The following is an 18,221-nucleotide window of genomic DNA, read 5'->3' as shown; positions in this document are numbered from 1 at the left end:
AAAGAAAGAAAGAAAGAAAGAAAGAAAGAAAGAAAGAAAGAAAGAAAAAAAGAAAATCAATTGACCAGAAATGTAAGAATTTATTCCTGACTCTCAATACTGTTCCATTAATATATGTCTATCTTTATGCCAATACCATACTGTCTTGATTACTGTAGGTTTACAGTAAGTTTTGAAAATGGATATTGTAAGTCATCCAGCTTTGTTCTTCTTTTTCAAAATTGTTTTGGATATTCTATATAAAATTTAGGATCAGCTTGTCTGCTTGTACCAGAAAGGCTGCTAAGGTTTTGCATACAGTCTATAGATCAATTTTGGCAGAATTGCAATCGTAACAATATTAATTCTTTCCAGTCCATGAACATGGAGTATCTATTCATTCACTTATATCTCCTACCTATCAACAGAAAGAAAAACTGACAAAATTGAAAAGAGAAATACAGTGCTACAATAATAGATGGAGACTTCAATATCCACATTCAATAGTGCACAAAAAAACCAGACAGAAGATTTATAATGAAATATACGCCTTGAACAACCCTATATACCAATTAGAACTAACAGACATATATAGAACACTGTACCCAACAACAGCAGAATACACATTCTTCTCAAGTGCAGATGGACTAGTCTCTAGGATAGAGTATATGTTAGGCTACAACACAAATCTTAATACATTTCAAAAGGCTGAAATCATAAATACATGCAAGGTATCTTTTCTAACCACAATGGAATAAAAGTATAAATCAAAAACAGAAGGAAAACTGGAAATGTATGGAAATTAAACAACATACTCTTAACCAATAGGTCAAAGAAGAAAATACAAGGAAATTAAAAAATACCTTGAGATGAACGGAAACAAAAACACAACATACAAAACTTATGGGATGCAGAAAAATAGTGCTAAAAGGGAAACTGTAAACATATACATTAAAAAAGAAAAAGAATTTCAAATCAATAATGTAACTGTACACATTAAGTGACTAAAAAAGAAGAAATATCTAAACCCAAAGCTAACGGAAGGAAACAATAAATTTGCGCAGAGATAAATGCAATGGAGAACACATAAACAACAGAAAAATCAATGAAACCAAATTTAGTCTTTCAAATGATCAACAAAACTGACAAATAACTAAAATCAGAAATGAAAGAGGGGACATTACGACTGATACCACAGAAATGAAAAGGCTTATAAGAGAATACTATGAACTGTTGTGAGCCGACAATTTGGATAACCCAGAAGAAATGAATAAATTCCTAGCAACACACAACCTACAAAGACTGAATCATGAAGAAACAGAAAATCTGAACACTCATAATTAGTAAGGAGATTGAATCAGTAATCAAAAACCTCCCAACAAAGAAAAGCCCAGGACCAGATGGTTTCATTGGTAAATCTACTAAACACTTAAAGAAGAATGAATACCAATCCTCTTCAAATTCCTCCCTGATACCTAAGTCAGAGAAAGACACTACAAGAAAAAAAAAGTATATATCAATATCCCTTATGAATACTGATGTAAACACCTTCAACAAAATACTAGCAAACAGAGTTCAACAGCACATTAAAAAGACTATACACCATGATCAAGTGGGATTTCTTTTTGGAATGTAAGAATGATTCAACATACAAAAATCAGTCAATGTACTATACCACATTAACAGAATGAGGAAGTAGCTCATTCAGATTCAATATAATTATGCATATGGCTGGATTCGTGTCTTCCATTTTGCTATTTGTTCTCTATGTACCACGTGTTTTTTTTCTGTTCCTCTTTTATTGTCTTTTGTTATGTTTAATATTTTTTGTATCCCATTTTAGTTCCTGTGTTAAGTTTTTACTATATTTTTGGTGTTACATCAATGTACCATGAATATCTTTCCATGACGATAGATACAGATTCTGTTCTGGAATTGAGAATAATAAAAACATGCTCTCTATCCCTGAGGGTTCAGTTCTAATAGGGGACAGACATAAAAATAGATCATTTCAATTCAATTTTAGTAGAGGTTGTATAAGGTACAAACATGGGGCAGGGAAGGCTTCATAGAGGAAGTGATGCCTGAGTTCTGTTTTAAAGGATAAATAGCAATTTTCTAGTTAAGTAAAGAGTAGAAGGATATTCCAAACAGTCAGCATGTGCAAAAACATGAGGAGTTAAAAGTGCGGCATGTTCATGGAACTATCGACAGCTCAATATCCCTAAAACAACAACAAAAAACGCTAACCTAAGCCTTGCAGGAAAAGAGGCTAGAGAGGTGGGCAATGGGAAAGTTATCGAGGTCTAGATCCCCCGATAAGGAGTTTGCAATTTATCCATCAGACTATTTTGAACTGAGAATAATATGGTCAGATTCTGAAATAGAACACTCTCTCTGAAGGATTACCTGAAAAGAGAAGAAATTGGTGGTGGTGGGTGACTAATTAGAAGATTTTTATAATAATCCAGGACAAAGATGAGATAGTAAAGCAAGATGGCAGGGGAAGTGGAGCAATGGGGATGTTTTAAGCATGTTATCAGGGGTAAATGGAGGCAATTTAGCTTGAGTGGGAAATCAGAATTATTGGTGAGAGCTGACAAGGGCTTTGCAGGGAAAACACTGCCAAATGTTAAATGCAAAGAGCAAGGGGATGAAGAAAGCTAAATGGAGTTTAGAAGTTGAGGGGGTTGGGAATGGGATGGATGACTTAGAGCCTAGGTGAGAGTCTGGCCAAGGATAGAGGGTGAGAACTGGGGCCGTGGGTATCTATGTGTCCTGTAATTCCTCTGTCAGGTGGTTCCCGTGCACATTCCTGGGACAGCATGGAAACCTTTAAGAGAGTGTGAACAACTGTTGTCTGTCTTCAACAGTCCCATCAACTGAGGGCAGGAATTTTTGGAAAAATGTTAGATGAAGGAATGATTCCCTAGAGATAAACGCTGAAAATAAGTGGGTTGAATTCTCTGTGGGCACAGGGGTGGAATCTAAGGCTTTCAAAGTGAAAGCTAATGTTTATGTATAAAATATTTCTGAAGAAATAGATCATAGCAGTTGTTTCTACTGAAGGGAAGTGGATGGCTGGGGAATGGGAAGGGAGGAAGACTTTTCTGTGTGTAACTTTTTGTACATTTTGAATTTTGAATAAACTGCATTTAACATCTATTCAAAATAAAAGTTTTAAAACAGGAAGCTGAGGAAATGTATTGGAGAAAAATACTTATCACCCCTTCACACATCTGTATGTATTTTCAGGTGAGACACCCCTGCTTAGACAGCCCTGTTTGTTCCTGTAGGGGAATAAACTAGTTTGCCCCCTACTGTCCTAGGACCACTGCACCTTCTTAAAACATACTGAGTCACTTCTCTGCCCTATTTTCAGCTCAGTGAGAGCCACCTTCCTTCCTGACTGGAAGAAGAGACAGAGGAAATCCAGTTCTTGAGGGTTTAATTTAATAGGTTCAATCCCTGTGGCAGTATGTCATTCTGAGTGAAATTACCTGGGACAGAGGTAGAGACAGGAAAAGGAGAAAGAAGAGCCCATATTTACAGGAAAAATATACAGTCTAAATTTACAAGCTTAAAAAAGAACATCCATATCCCCTACATTTTGGGGTAGGACTTGGAGCCAGAGTCTCAGGACAGGAAGCCACAGACAACCTCTTTACTGTCAATACCATGAAAGTACAGGTGAAATATTACAGGCTCAGAATCTAGATTTAGGGCTGTAATTTCAGTTCTACCCCTAAGGTTGTGCGACCTTGGTCAAGTGGCTTCCAAAATCTAAGTATCAGTATCCTTTTCTACAAAATTAGCTGATTGGATGTATAGATGAACTCCAAATATTCTTTCAGTTTCCACATCTTATAATTCTAAATCTTAGCTGGGCCTGCCATATAGTTCTGTAGCTTCTCCTAATAGCCATTTCACTACTGGGCTTTCAACATTTGTTTCTTAGCTCTACTTTCAACTTTTAGTTTCAGGAGGTGAAAGCTAGAGGAGGAATAGTAGGAATTGGTGGGTATTCAATCTTTGTGCCTGGGCCACAGGGTAGGAAGCTCTGGTTGTCGTTTCAGCAATTATTCCTTCATAACCTGGTCAATTTTGTCTTTTTCTCCCCCCCAATTTCTTTTTCTGAGAACTCTTTTGTCTTCTTCCCTTGCAAACATCACCCTACCCCTAAACTCCTGCTGTTCACTGGCCTATACTCATATATTGATTGTTGTGACTGAATTATAAATATAATGATTATTTCAACAAATAATTGAGCACCTAGTATGTACTAGGTAAGCAGTTTTCAAACATTTTGGTTTCAGGACCCTTCTATATGCTTAAAAATTATTGAGGGCCCCCCCCACAAAGCTTTTGTTTACATGGGTTATATCTATAGATATTTACTGAATTAACAAAGTAAAACTGAGAAAAATCTAAGCTATTGATTTTAAAATAGCAACAGTAAACCTATTACATGTTAACAACATAAAAAAAATAAAAAACAACTATATATTCAAAATGAAAAACGTGAGAGAAGTAGCAATGGTTTACAAATCTGCAAATCGCTTTATGTTAGGCTTAATATAAGACAGCTGGAATCTCGCATGCTTGGTTCTGCATTTAATCTATCACTGTGGGGTTTGCAATAGTTTCCTGGGGCTGCTGTAACAAACTACCTTGGTGGCTCAAAACAACAGAAATGTAATCCCTTATAGTTTTGGAGGCCAGAAGTTCAACATCGGTCTCACTGGTTAGAAATCAAGGTGTGCTCAGGGAAGCACTCCCTCTGGAAGCTCGAGAGGAAAATTCATTCCTGCCTCTTCCAGCTTCTGGTGGCTGCTGGCATTATTTGTGACTACTTGTTCCAATCTCTGCCTCTGTCTTTACATCAATTTCTCCTCTTTTGTGTGTGGCGGCTAATCTCCCTCTACCTCTCTCTTTTTTTTCTTTTTCTATAAATTTATTTATTTATTTATTTTTGGGCTGCGTTGGGTCTTGGTTGCTGCACGCAGGCTTTCTCTAGTTGCGGTGAGTGGGGGCTACTCTTTGTTGTGGTGCAGGGGCTTCTCATTGTGCTGGCTTCTCTTGTTGCGGAGCACGGACTCTAGGTGCGCAGGCTTCGGTAGTTGTGGCATGTGGGCTCAGTAGTTGTGGCTTGCGGGCTCTAGAGCTCAGGCTCAGCAGCTGTGGTGCATGGGCTTAGTTGCTCCGCGGCATGTGGGATCTTCCCGGGCCAGGGCTTAAACCTGTGTCCCTTGCATTGACAGGCAGACTCTCAACCACTGTGCCACCAGGGAAGCCCTGCCTCTCTCTTATAACAACATTTATGATGGCACTTAGGGCCCACTGGGATAATCCAGGATAAGTTCTTTGTTGCAAGATCCTTAATTTAATCACATCTGTGCAAGTTTTACTATATAAGATAACATTCACAAAGTCCAAAGATTAGGATATGACCATATCCTTGGGAGACAGTATCAGCCTACCACAGGTTGGTATGTTGTTTGAAGTTTATGAAGAAAACCTGGTCTCACACAGATATGTAGTTCAGGAAAAAACAGTATTTTAATAGCCTTTTCAAATAATTGTGGATGTTCTTCTTTGATACCATACCAAAACTCAACAAGCAGTAGTTTCTTAAAGGTTTGTTGCAATTTTAAATTATATCAGTGAACTTTTTGTATAGGGTTACATTAAAATCATTGGTCTATATTCATTTTAAATAGATCTTCAGTCCATGTATAATTTTATAACATCATGCATTGATCATTTGGAAAATATTGTTTCATTGAGTTATACAGATCTTCTGAATACTGACACTTTTAATTATACACTATCAAAAAATAACATTCATTAATATCACCACTGATCTTGTCAGAACAGTTCTTACATATTAGAGATTACCAGACTCGTGGTAGCAGATACACATTTTTCAAAATTCCAATTTACTCTTGAAAGTTTGAATTTTATTAGTGGTAATGAATACTGTCAGTTATTTCTATTGAGGCAACAGACTCACTGCTCATTTTCAAGAAAGCCATTGTTTGTTAATCATTATTTCAATTAAAATTGTATTCCATGAAGAAAAGTGGCTGGTTCAGCTTTCAAGTCAAACTGCACCAGTGCTTTTCCTTGAGAAACCTTGGTTACATGTCAGAACTGCTTTATGTGTACTCCCCATTTTGTCACACACAGTATTTAAAAGAAATGTACTCAAGGGTTGATATTTAATAAAATTAAAAATTCTTACTGCTTCATTGAAGATATTCTTTTGTGAAACTGGCTTTTTTTAAAAATGTGAGTGTCAGTGGTGAAGAGTACATTTGGGAGCCTCTGCCTTGATTTGTGCCAAGGTGCCAGCAGTTTTGCCCAGTATTGCTTTTATACAATTAGTGCAAATATCAGCACAGTTGTTCCAGAATAAACTATGAGATTAAAAGAAATTGTACAATGTTTTATTTCAGCATCACTTTAGTTTTTTGCCAGGCATTTATATAGATCTTCAAGTATTAGCTGGTGCTGCCACCTGACAGATACAAGCAAAGCAACAAGACTAGCTACATCTATAATTATATAATTTTTGTCCATCTTAAAGACAGTATAATTCTGCAGATAGGATATTCACCCAGTCTTTATGTTTGCAACGGAATTTCTAATTTGGTGAGTTACTGCATCTTTGGAAAACAGCACTGCCATGATTTCTTTGACTGATTTTTCATCTAGCAGACATTCACCCAGTAATGTACAGGCTTTATTAGTCTTTCAGCTATCGTATGCCCTTCTCCAGCCAGTGCAATACAATAATTTAACCTGTAAAATGCTTCAGCTGGTTTTTCATTTGTACTTTGAAAAGTGGTAACAAAAAAAGCTTTGGCTTTTAAAGAGGTTATCATTTTAATTTTTTATTGTTTTCTAATTTTTTATTTTTTTTAGGTTATCATGTTTTAAATATTCAATTTTCTTTAAACTCTGAATGATTGGTCTCAAAATGATGCCTCAACCTACCTGGCACCATAATAGTGCTTGAAAATATTCTGTTGAATAAGACAAAATAAGGTAAATCATTAACATCTCTAACATCAAGGAAAAGAAATAAGCTTTTGTCACATTTTCCTTTCTTATTTACAGTTTCACCCAGATTATTCCCTTTACCTGAGTCAGAATCCTCTGATATTGATGTCAATATCATATTTTTCAGCATCTTTAGATGTGGGAGATTGAGAAAGCAGGTCTTCTAATCTCCCTCTTGTGAATCAATGAAAGAATCTAAAATAAAAAAAAATTATAAACAAAATTTTATTTTAGAATAAAAGATTAAATTCTAAAAAGTAAGTTTTAGAAAAAATTTAAATATTTAGAAAAGTTTTCAATAAATTAAAAATATTCTTGCAAAACAAGTAAACAAAATGAACTTTTTTCTTGTGTTTCTACACAGGCACAAGGAGAATTTAGGGATTTCAAAATACCATTTATTAGATGATTAAATGAGGACAGATAAGTATAAATGAATGTTGACAAAATTCTTTCTTAGGGAGAAATGGAAACTTTTATTCGAGCCAACTGAGGATTACAACCTGGGAGACAGTCTCTCAGAGAGCTCTGAGAACTGTTCTGAAGAGGTAGAGGGGGAGGCCAGTAGTATATGTGATTTGGCGTAGGGGTATGTGCAATCAAGCATTCATTCACCTTGGTAGAAGGTTACTGCTATTTCTGAGGAACAGATATATTAGTTAATGGTTTTAGTACTTTTCTAAGTATAAGAAGATGCTGGGTTCATAAAATTTTCTCCTAAAAATATCTAACTATCTGAGGGCCATTTCTGTCAGTTTTCCAGAGCACAAAGTGCCTCATGCTGAATTCTTTTCAGGGTATATTGTAGGTCAGCAACTACAGTGGCTGATGACTTGATTTTTGTATAACTGGATGATAGGTAACATTCTTTATTTTACGATCCCTTCCCTTTTGGTCTTACTTTTGACTAAGGTTTGGGAGTCATTTCATGACCAATTTGTCCCATGGTGCTAGGAATGCTCATTCCCAGGTCAGACAAGGATTTCATTGATATGCCCCTCACTGTGCTATATTACTGGACTAGGCCCTGTTAACAGTAATCAAAAGCCTCTGTACTGCCTGTCTTACTAGTCTGTTACGGTCCAGGAAACGGTTCCATCTTGTTGCTTCTTCCCATATTTGGAGTTACACTATTAAGATCATTGATCTTATAGGACTATATATTTGACCAATAGTTTCAAATCACCTAATCATCATTAATTTTATCTGAGGCTCAGCCACACATTTGGTGATGCAAAAAAACAATAATCTTATAAAATACGTGGAATACAAGTAACGTTCTAAGTAAATATTTAAGCTAAGAACTTCCACTAGGTGTGGCCCAGTATCTCCCCAGGTTATCTGACCAGCCTGTTGTGCACCACCCGCTATCTTTAAGGGAAATGATATACTGGCATTGTACATAAAGTCCACCAAAGTTGTCTGCACATACAAGGTGAGTGGTGGAGCATTGTGACCCCTTACAGGATTGAGAAAGGAATGTTATCTTCTAAGAGTTACATGGCTGGAGCCAGAAGAAGGAAAACTGATCTTTACGGCTGAGCAGATACTTCTGCCATTGGGAAAGTCTGGTTAATGCATGATGCACAGACACAATGAACACTAGAGGGGAGAGAGGAGGCCCAAATGGGCGGAGAAAAATTTTATGTCTAAATTTCTCATCTTGCCTTAAAATATGAATTTTTATTTCATCATAAAGATAGCTTGTAAGAACACACTAGAAGTACTGAGGACAAACTGAGTTAAACTCTGAAAACTTATACCCTAAACCTTAGACGAATCTATAAAATACAAGAGTAGTACTCAAGCACACACTTCATCAGTCAGTTGAGAGGTTCTAAGTCCTCTATCTTGAAAACTTCTCTATATGCTCTGGAGAGGATAAGAGTGAAAACAACAAATAACATTTAAGTAATATTATGAATATAATTTTGACTTCCTGGATCCTTTGTTAGGGTCTCCTTCAGAACTCACCAGACCACATTCTCAAAAGCACTGCACTAGATTCTGTTCTAGATGGAAGCTGAGGTGATAGCAATGAATAAGACAGGGAGATACATATTTATGTAGTGGCAACTGCCATCAGTTCTAGAATGGAAAAGAACAGAGCGTTGTGAGAGGATAGGACTGCGACCTGCTGGGCAGGAGCAGGGGGGTCTGGGGGGCGCGGGGGTGGCCAACCGACCACTTCCCCTTCCTGGCTGCCTCCCCAAACCCCAGGAGAAGGGGGGTCGGAGGGGAAGAGACAGTGGCCAAGAGTCCCCCGTACGCGGTGGGCGCTGAACCCAGTAGGATGAATCCACAGGACTGCCGCGCCGTCATTCAACACCACCAGGGTCCCCGGCACCGCCAGGGCCAGGGCCGCGCGTGGCGCCGGGGCCCAGCAACGATTCCGCCCCTCCGAGTGCGGCCGAGGGAGGTGGGCGGATTGCTGGTGGTCCCCCAGTGAGAGGCCGCCGAGAGAGGGCCAGGAATGGCCACCTCCCCGTGCGGTCTAGGGCAGCGCGGAGGCGGCCAAAGGGAAAGGGAGACTTTTGCGGCCGAAGTATAAGAGGGACAGACGGCAGCGGCTACCTCAGGAGGACCCAGAGAAGCTCGGGACGCAGGAGTTGCCGTCGAAACCGGGAGCGTCCGGCCCTTCTGCTCCTCCACAGGAGGACCACGTCTACACAGGCTTGGCGCGCTGTCTTTCGCTTGCGGACTCTCGCGCCCTCACGCGGCGTCTCTCTAGAACGACACTGTGCTTGTCCGCGCAGAACGCGAATAAAGATTTCTTTTTCAGACAAACAGGAAGTGCCTACGGTGGCCGGGGAGGCGGCGGGGCAGGGCCTGGGCATGAGGCCGGGCGGCGAGCGGATCGCGGGTGGCGGCGGCGGCGATGAGCGACATTGTGGAGAAGACGCTGACGGCGCTGCCGGGACTCTTCTTGCAGAACCAGTCGGCTAGCGGGCCCGCGGCCGCCAAGGCGTCCTTCTCCTCCCGACTGGGCGGCCTGGTCCGCGGCATCACCGCTCTCACCTCCAAGCACGTAGGTGTTTTCCGGGCCGGGAGGTCAGGGGCGCCTCGGGGAGGCCCCTCGCTGGGAGGCTCCGGTCCGGCGGCGAGCCTCCGGGGCTGGCCATGAGGCGTGTGTGTCTGTCGGTCCTGGCGTCTGTCCGGAAGCGTCACTTTGCTGCCCGGACTGACAGCTGGGAGGCCGGGTTTCCACGGTTGGCCCTGACACTGACTCATTATTATCTGGGGCAGATATCTTTAATCTTTGAGCCTCCGTGTGTTTCTTGAACGTTGACATAACCAATACATATTTCATAGGTTGTTTCGAGAGTTAGATGAGACATCGAGCGTGTGAAACTACCAGGTGCCCTGGAAATGTCAGCATTATTCTTCTAAAAAGTTTCTTTCGCACTCGGGTTCTTTCTGGCTCCCGGTTCTTTCAACTGCTAGATGTCATACACTAGAACAGACCCTGCCATTTGAACCTGTTGTTCAGTATATTTGGGGAGCTTGAGGTTCTTAGGTTAGACCCACGGGTTGGGCAAAGAAAAAGCATAATTCTCCCCAAATGCACTATTTGCTGAGTAAGTCTCTGCCTCAGATGGGCTTTGAAAACGAGCAGTTATAATGGAAGTTTTTAAGTTCCCGCAGACTTTTCAAAGCTTCAAGGATTTTGTATCTTAAAAAAAGATAATGTGGTAGGTCAAAATCTGTTCAAAAGATATTTGTGGAAGAGACTATGTGTTAGACCCTAAAGAAACAGTATAAAACACATTTCCTTTTCCCAAGGAATTGGTCCTTCATCTTGGGCTTAAGACAGCTGTGAGCAGTATACAATGAAATATGTGTCAGGAGAGAAGAAAAGACAAAGAGAGAAGGTTTTTCCTCAAAGTGCTCTGAGGGTTTAAAAACGTTCTTTTTTAAACTGAAATAAGATGATGTACTGGGGAGGATCTGCTTCACATTCAAAAATCACAAAAAAACAATTATTTGTAGACTTGATATTGCTTGTCTTAAAATTTTGTCCTTTGCTAGTTTTTATGAGGTGGCTGAATGAAATAAAATACTTTTTTTTTTTTTTTTTTTTTTTGCGGTACGCGGGCCTCTCACTGCTGTGGCCTCTCCCGTTGCGGAGCACAGGCTCCGGACGCGCAGGCTCAGCGGCCATGGCTCACGGGACCAGCCGCTCCGCGGCACGTGGGATCTTCCCGGACCAGGGCACGAGCCCGTGTCCCCTGCATCGGCAGGTGGACTCTCAACCACTGCGCCACCAGGGAAGCCCAGTACTTTTGGTTTTAAACTGCAGTTTGAAACTGTACATAAGGTATCTAAATGTAGCTGTACTTCACTAGCATTGTTAATTCTTGGTTAGTCACCTAATGGGCACCTGCTAATTCAATGTGTAATTTAAAAATAGCATGATATTCGTCAAAATTGGGGTCAATTTTCAAGTGCTTAAGGAGGTGAAATACAATGCAGACAGTAGAAGTAACCATATTAGTGTATTTATTGTGTGTGTGTGAGAGAGAGATGGGAAGTGAGGGAAAGGATGCAAAGAATAAGGAAAAAAGGATAGGGAAGAAGAATATAGTTTAAGGGGAAAAGAACAGTTTCTGTTTCTGCCTTCTTACTCTGTTTCTGTATTCCATGAAGAAGGAGAAGGTGTGAGAACCTTATTCTGGGCCACTACATAAAGAATTGCTTTCCTACTTTCTCTCCACTGTTAATTTTTTTTAAAAAAGGTTTTCTGCTAACCCGTCCTTAAGGGGACAGTAACTGAGTGAAGAAAAGAGGAATGGTGAGTTAGCATGAAAATATTTATTCTTTCCAGGAATGACTCTGAGAGTTGGAGAAATGCCTGTAGGCAAATTTTAAGTGCATAATTTTTGTAACTCTCCTTTAAAATAATGTATCTTTTTTATTGAAAATATTATAAGTTATATTTTTCCCTTTAAAAATACTGTTACAGTTTAAAAAGATGGTTATTCATGCATTCAAATATTTTCATTTTTTCAGGAGGAAGAGAAATTAATCCAGCAGGAGCTGAGTAATCTGAAAGCAACTGTTTCTGCTCCTACTACAACTCTGGTAAGTTTGCATAGTCAGTGCCAGCACATTTTGAATTTGAAATCTGGTCCACTGCGGACTCAGTAGTGGCATTAATTGATCAGCTGCTAAAATCTAATTTATCACAGTCAAGATCAGTTATGGATGGTAACAAGTCAAACATTAATTTTAGCCTTTTATTGCTGACTGGCTGCACCAGAGCAAGACTTGCTTGCTTGACTGTTGTCAGTTCAGTGCCAACATGATGATAGTTACATAAATGTGGAACTCCTGGGACCCCAAGGCTGATCCTATTGTTTTAATGTTGTGCACTGGGAGAAGGTTAGGACACATCATTTAAAATAATATTTTCAGGGGACTTCACAGGTGGCTCAGTGGTTGGGAGTCTGCCTGCTAATGCAGGGGACATGGGTTCCATCCCTGGTCCGGGAGGATCCCACATGCCATGGAGCAGCTAAGCCTGTGCACCACAACTGCTGAGCCCGTGCGCCACAGCTACTGAGGCCCGCATGCCTTAGAGCCTGCACACCGCAACTACTGAGCCCACCTGCTCTAGGGCCCACGTGCTGCAACTACTGAGCCTGCGTGCTGCAGCTACTGAAGCTTGCGCTCCTAGAGCCTGTGCTCTGCAACAAGAGAAGCCACTGCAATGAGAAGCCTGCGCACCGCATCAAAGAGTAGCCCCCGCTCGCTGCAACTAGAGAAAGCCCGCGCACAGCAACAAAGACCCAACGCAGCCAAAAAAAAAAAAAAAGTAAAAAATAAAATAGTATTTTCAGACCTGAATTGATATATTGTAAATCTCTCATTTTACTGTTATATCTTGGAATATAGGTTGGCTGACAAGGTAGAAAAGTGATTTTCTTGCTGTAAAACTGAGTATATTGCACAATAGCTAAATCAGGATCTAGTTTTTAAAAAACTTTGTTCCATATAATTTGATTTTCAAACAGCATTCATTCAGCAACTATTTAAGCTGTGACCACCATATGCAGACCACTGTAGGACTGTGGGACTGTCCCTACATAGTTAGATTAAGGCCTACTTTTTTTTTCTTTTAATTTTTATGTGGTTTCAGATAATGAGATTTTTCCAAGCAACGTTTATTCAGCAAATATTTTGTGAGTGCCTTCTTTGTGTAAGTTGCTGTGGAATACACTTCTAATAAAAATATTGTGGTGATCATTTTGCATGAATACATGATTATGTATGTGAATAACACTTGTAAAGTCTGAGAGAATGTTTATATTTCCTTTTATGGTCATAATAATATGTGGACAAATGAAACTCAAAACATAGTTAATGTGATCTATGCGTGTATGTGTATATGTATGTGTATGTATAGATATGTATATGTTTTTATGTGTATGTATAAAATCAGTGTGTTATGATACTTGATAGAAATGTTACAGAGAAATAGCTTTTCTCTTTTCATTTAGTTTGATTTCCATTTTCTATAATTGGCATCAGTAAATACAGTTTTCATGTTACCAGGCATAAACCTGGTGTTTACAGAATTAAGATAAGTAGGTAGAAGTTAGGGAGCCAGAGTTTGAAGGAAGATTTTATAATATTTATGGCCATCCAGCTCTGGGCATACTTTACAGAATAGTCTGTCCCTGAGGTGGTCATGTAGAAGTTGGATTATAATTTGTTAAAGAAATCTTTTAGAGTGAATTCCTGCATTGGGAAAAGCATTTTCTTCTACCAAAAATAAGAGAATAATAATGTAAATGCAATAGAATTTTACTTAAACAAAGTCCGTAATGACTTTTGAAAAACTATGAGATAAAATGTTACAAAATCAGGGTTGATACTTAATGGCTTAAATGAACACTTTCACTCATTGATGTAGAAGCCTTTGAAGAGGATTCCAGTATACTTTAAGCTTGTTTTCTCAGTGTTTAGTAGTTTTAATTAATGTGCTGATGGATTAACTTTTATTAAACACAAGGGACCTAAATTAAATCATTAAACATTATTCCCTTAAGATTTTCCTATGGTTTATTTTTAAACTCTTCATATTTACATGTACATGTGTGTATGTGTATATATATATATAAAATCTACTCTCTGTATATAATATATATGAAATATTAAATGTTATTCTTTAAAACATTTTATTTTACTGTTTCTTAAGCATTTTGTGATTCAGTAATCCTGTAATATATCAACCCTAATTAATTTTTAGATATTAAAATAGTCTGAGCTTTTCTTATTTTGAAACACGTTTATATTTTAAATTGTTGATTAAAATTTGCTATAAATATTGATGCAGATATTCTCATACTAAGAAAACAGATTTATAGAATCTCTTAAAACAAGTTATTAGCTCATGTTGTAAATATTGAAAGATCCAGTTAAGTTAAATATTGGAATGATTATACCATTAATGAAATCATAATAGTTGTGAGAATTGTTGAAAAAGTAATGCTTATACAACAAACTATCGCCTATTATAATATAGCACAGTAATTCTGAAGAAACTCCAGGTGCAATTTAGTCTTTAAATGTGAACAATATTTTCATTACAGAAATTATTACCAACTTGTGGGAACTGTATGGATGCTTTCATTTGACAAAGTATGTTAAAATGATGTGCTACATTCTAGAAGCCACGTTAGAGTACCACGAGTGAAATTTTGTCTGAGGACCATGTGTGTCACATTATAACCACATTTTATGCGAGGGACACCTAGAATTAGAAATAGCTACGTTTTATTTATTTTGTATTGTTGCCAGTAACAAAATATTGAGATAATTTTACTAAAATGTGTACTGTTGGTAGTTAAATTTGGGAGAAACTCTTTATAAAGTCTGACTTTGGGTGGTTAATTTATATATGTTATTTCTTCAGTGCCAGGATTAAAGAACTCTCCTATTAAATGATTACAACATACTAAAAAAAAAGTCAAAGCATTCTATTTATTTATACTGTTACTGGATATTTTGTTTTTCAGAAAATGATGAAGGAATGTATGGTGAGACTTATATATTGTGAAATGCTTGGATATGATGCTTCCTTTGGTTACATACATGCAATCAAGTTGGCACAACAAGGAAACCTTTTAGAAAAAAGAGTAGGTATGTATGTGTTTAAGACTTTTGCACTTAATGTTGTCCTTAAAGTTCTGGCTGTTATATAAAGTGAATGGTGGCAGGTGTGTAGTATGTTTTTAGAACACTGCCTTGTGATTTCCAAAGCTTTAAAAGATAACACTTCAAAAACTCACAGCCTAAAATGGAATCAATTTTCCTGATTCATAGCGTTTTGGAGTTATAGAAAAGATGAAAAATTGCCTGTTCTTGTGATGGTGGTTAGATGACTTTGTCAAAACTCATTGAACTATATACTTAAAAGGGTGAATTTTCTTATATGTAAATTATACCTCAGTAAAGCTGATTTTAAAAAGTCTGTATAACCTCATCAGTTTAATGATAAGGGATGATTTTTTTTTAATAGATAAAAACTGAAATTGACTTGAATAATTTTCGGTATCCTGCTCCTAGTTTCACAATTGTTAACTATGAGGATTTGAGGTATCTTTTAAAAAATTTTGTTTCTATAATCAACCTTTAAGTCTATTAGGAAAACAAGGACTTAAATCTTGTATTCATATATGTACAGCTTTATATCAGAAACTTAAGAAGGAAGCACTTTGGAATAACATAGGAGTAGAACATGTTCTTTATTTAAAGAAGTTGATAGTGTCATGTTGTCAGGGACCAACATTCTTCTCAAGTTATATTGACCTGTGCTGTCAGATGATGGGTACGGCGTGGGAGATGTCTTGGTAAAGACTCTGAGACTATATGAACACAGTGTTCCACTTGTTGAATCTCACTCCACTGAAAATACTCTTTTGTCTTCTAGATTTGTTACATTCTTCCCTCCAAGTAGAGTGTCCTCTGGCATCCTGTCTCTCCCTTTCTGTATTCCAAATCAAGTTTTAACTCTTCTGTGATCTCTCAGGTGGCTCCTACCATCTGTTGTCTTATGGTGTTTGTCTTTTCATGTCTTTTCCAAACTAATTCTGAGATCCCTAACAACAGGAAATTTAGAAAACCATAGATAGTCTATACTTTGTACATCTGTTGCTGTATTTTGCTTTTTAGACTTTCATGTAATTTTTCCATTTTCCATTAAATTTTATTTTTATTTTTATTATTTTATTGGTTTTTTTGGCCACGCCACGTGGCTTGTGGGATCTTAGTTCCCCGACCAGGGGTTGAACCCAGGCTGTGGCAGTGAAAGCACTGAGTCCTAACCACTGGATCACCAGGGAATTCCCTAAATTTTATTTTTAAAATATGTAAAAATTACATATGTAATTTGTAATTTATACATGGTCCAAAAGTTAAGACCTGATAAAAAGGTATAGTCAGAGAAATTTCATTTTTATCTCTAACCCCTCTACCAGCTTTGCCCCTTACCCCATGGGTAACTATTTTCATTAGTTTCTGATTAATCTTTCCATTGTTTCATTTTGAAAAAACAAGCAAATTCATGAGTACACACTCAAATACTGTCTCTTACACAGAAGATAGCATGCTACAGAGATTACTCCGCACCTTGTTTTGACATCTTTATACTTTTATACAATTGCATAGTTTTCAGTGGGCGGATGGACGTACTGTAGTATTTTCATCTAGGTCCCTATTGGTGGATATATGGGTAGTTTTTATTTTTTGCTCTAATAAATAATGTTGCAGTGAAGGACCTTGTATGTGGGTTATTTCATAGTTACAGTGACTAAGGAAACCTCACAGTCATTTTTACTGAGATTCATGATCTTCCTTAGGAAAGTATTTTATTGACACCTAGAAAGACGTGTATGTGGGTATCAGATATTCTTTATGTGTGCTAATGAGTGGAAGTTTTTTTTAAGATAGCATTTAAATTTTTTATGCCTTTACTCCAGTACCGTTGCCTCATCTACTCTCCTGAGATTTCTAAGGCTAGCTTTGGTGCTTTCTCTGATGGATAATGCATTCTTATTTTTCACATGAATACTGCTGAGTAAATAAATCTCAGTACCCACTAAGTCAGGAATTATGTTAGGTGCTTTATCTTGTGAGATGTTATTTCGTTTGACAGAGGAGAAAGCTGAAGCTTAGAAAGGTCAAGTCAATTTTCCAAGGTCATAGAGCTACTAAATGGTGAAGCCAGAATATAAACCCAAGTTTCTATGAGTCAAAGCCTGTATTCCTATCCTGAACCTCACTCTTAGTCATATCAAATGTATTCTATAATCATAGTTGTTATTCTTTGTTTTCCTGAAACCTTTAAAATTTTTTGAATCACAGAATATCTTTTTCCCTGTTTCCTGATTATCAAAACAGTTTCCTTGTTTTCCCTGATTGTCAAAACAGGATATTCTTTTTAACAGATAGAATTAAGATTTCATAAGGTTTTGAGGTGGTCTTTGGATTAGTTTGTTGATCTTCTTGTATCTTGATATTGGTGACTTGAGAGGGGGTGATATCTTAGCTGAACAGATGTAATCTGATAAGACCTAATTTCTGCTTTAAATGCTGTCTAGGGTTTTTCTCTTTCCTGGTGCTGGTTTGTTCTTTTTTGTCTTTCCTGATTGTGGGAGTGATAGCTCTGCTCCTCTGACCTTCAGTGAAGATGTTGCTGTGGGTCATGCTGCTACTCCTTGGTTATGAGAACAGGAAATTTTTAACAGTTTTCCCATCTTCCCCGACAGACACATTATGGATGCTGGGTAGTAATAGGGATAGTTAACACTAGAATTCCTAATAAAAAGGCTGGAAGAATTGAGAAGAATGAAAAACAATGGGGATGGGAGTCAGGGAATAAGGTCTTAAAGTAGACTGTGTGAGAGACAGAATAACATAGGGGTTAAAAACATGAACTAACTCCTACTGGCTGGGTTGTAGTCTTGGCTCCACCATGTAGTAGCTGTAGACCTTGGGCAGTTATCCTTTTGGGGCCTCGTTATTATATTGGGGATAATAATAATATCTGCCTCATAGAGTTGTGAGGATTAAATGAGGTGAGGCTTGTAATGTACTTAACCCACAGTAACTGTCTAACAAATGTTATCGAAATTAAGGGTGACAGGAAAATGACATGGGGCATCTAGATTCCA

At 38.0% G+C, this 18,221-nt stretch overlaps 1 protein-coding gene and 1 long non-coding RNA gene across 6 annotated transcripts in view; one reads left to right on the top strand and one right to left on the bottom strand.

Annotated features, from left to right (window-relative positions):
* The window catches only part of LOC114903514, a 67,287-nt gene extending 57,577 nt beyond the window's left edge, over nt 1–9,710 (bottom strand). The window contains exons 1-2 of the long non-coding RNA XR_003795743.1: nt 9,619–9,710; nt 7,126–7,239 (exon numbers count right to left, since the gene is read on the bottom strand). This is a non-coding gene — a long non-coding RNA (uncharacterized LOC114903514). The remainder of the gene's footprint in view (nt 1–7,125; nt 7,240–9,618) is intronic.
* Nucleotides 9,711–9,828: 118 nt separating this feature from the next.
* AP4E1 (adaptor related protein complex 4 subunit epsilon 1) overlaps nt 9,829–18,221 on the top strand; it is a 93,759-nt gene continuing 85,366 nt past the window's right edge. For 3 of the 5 annotated variants that reach the window (XM_029238353.1, XM_029238356.1, XM_029238352.1), the window contains exons 1-3: nt 9,866–10,072; nt 12,055–12,126; nt 15,066–15,189. In XM_029238353.1, the coding sequence (XP_029094186.1) occupies nt 9,923–10,072; nt 12,055–12,126; nt 15,066–15,189 (346 nt within the window). In that variant the 5' untranslated portion in view covers nt 9,866–9,922. Of the gene's footprint in view, nt 10,073–12,054; nt 12,127–15,065; nt 15,190–18,221 lie in introns of all 5 variants that reach the window. The other 2 variants (XM_029238355.1, XM_029238354.1) reach the window with 2 other exon arrangements.

Source organism: Monodon monoceros, unplaced genomic scaffold, assembly GCF_005190385.1.
Source record: "Monodon monoceros isolate NGI ecotype Baffin Bay Population unplaced genomic scaffold, NGI_Narwhal_1 Super_Scaffold_21, whole genome shotgun sequence".
Lineage (NCBI taxonomy): Eukaryota > Metazoa > Chordata > Mammalia > Artiodactyla > Monodontidae > Monodon > Monodon monoceros.
Note: the sequence above shows the minus strand (reverse complement) of the source record. Positions and strands in the feature narration are given on the sequence as shown.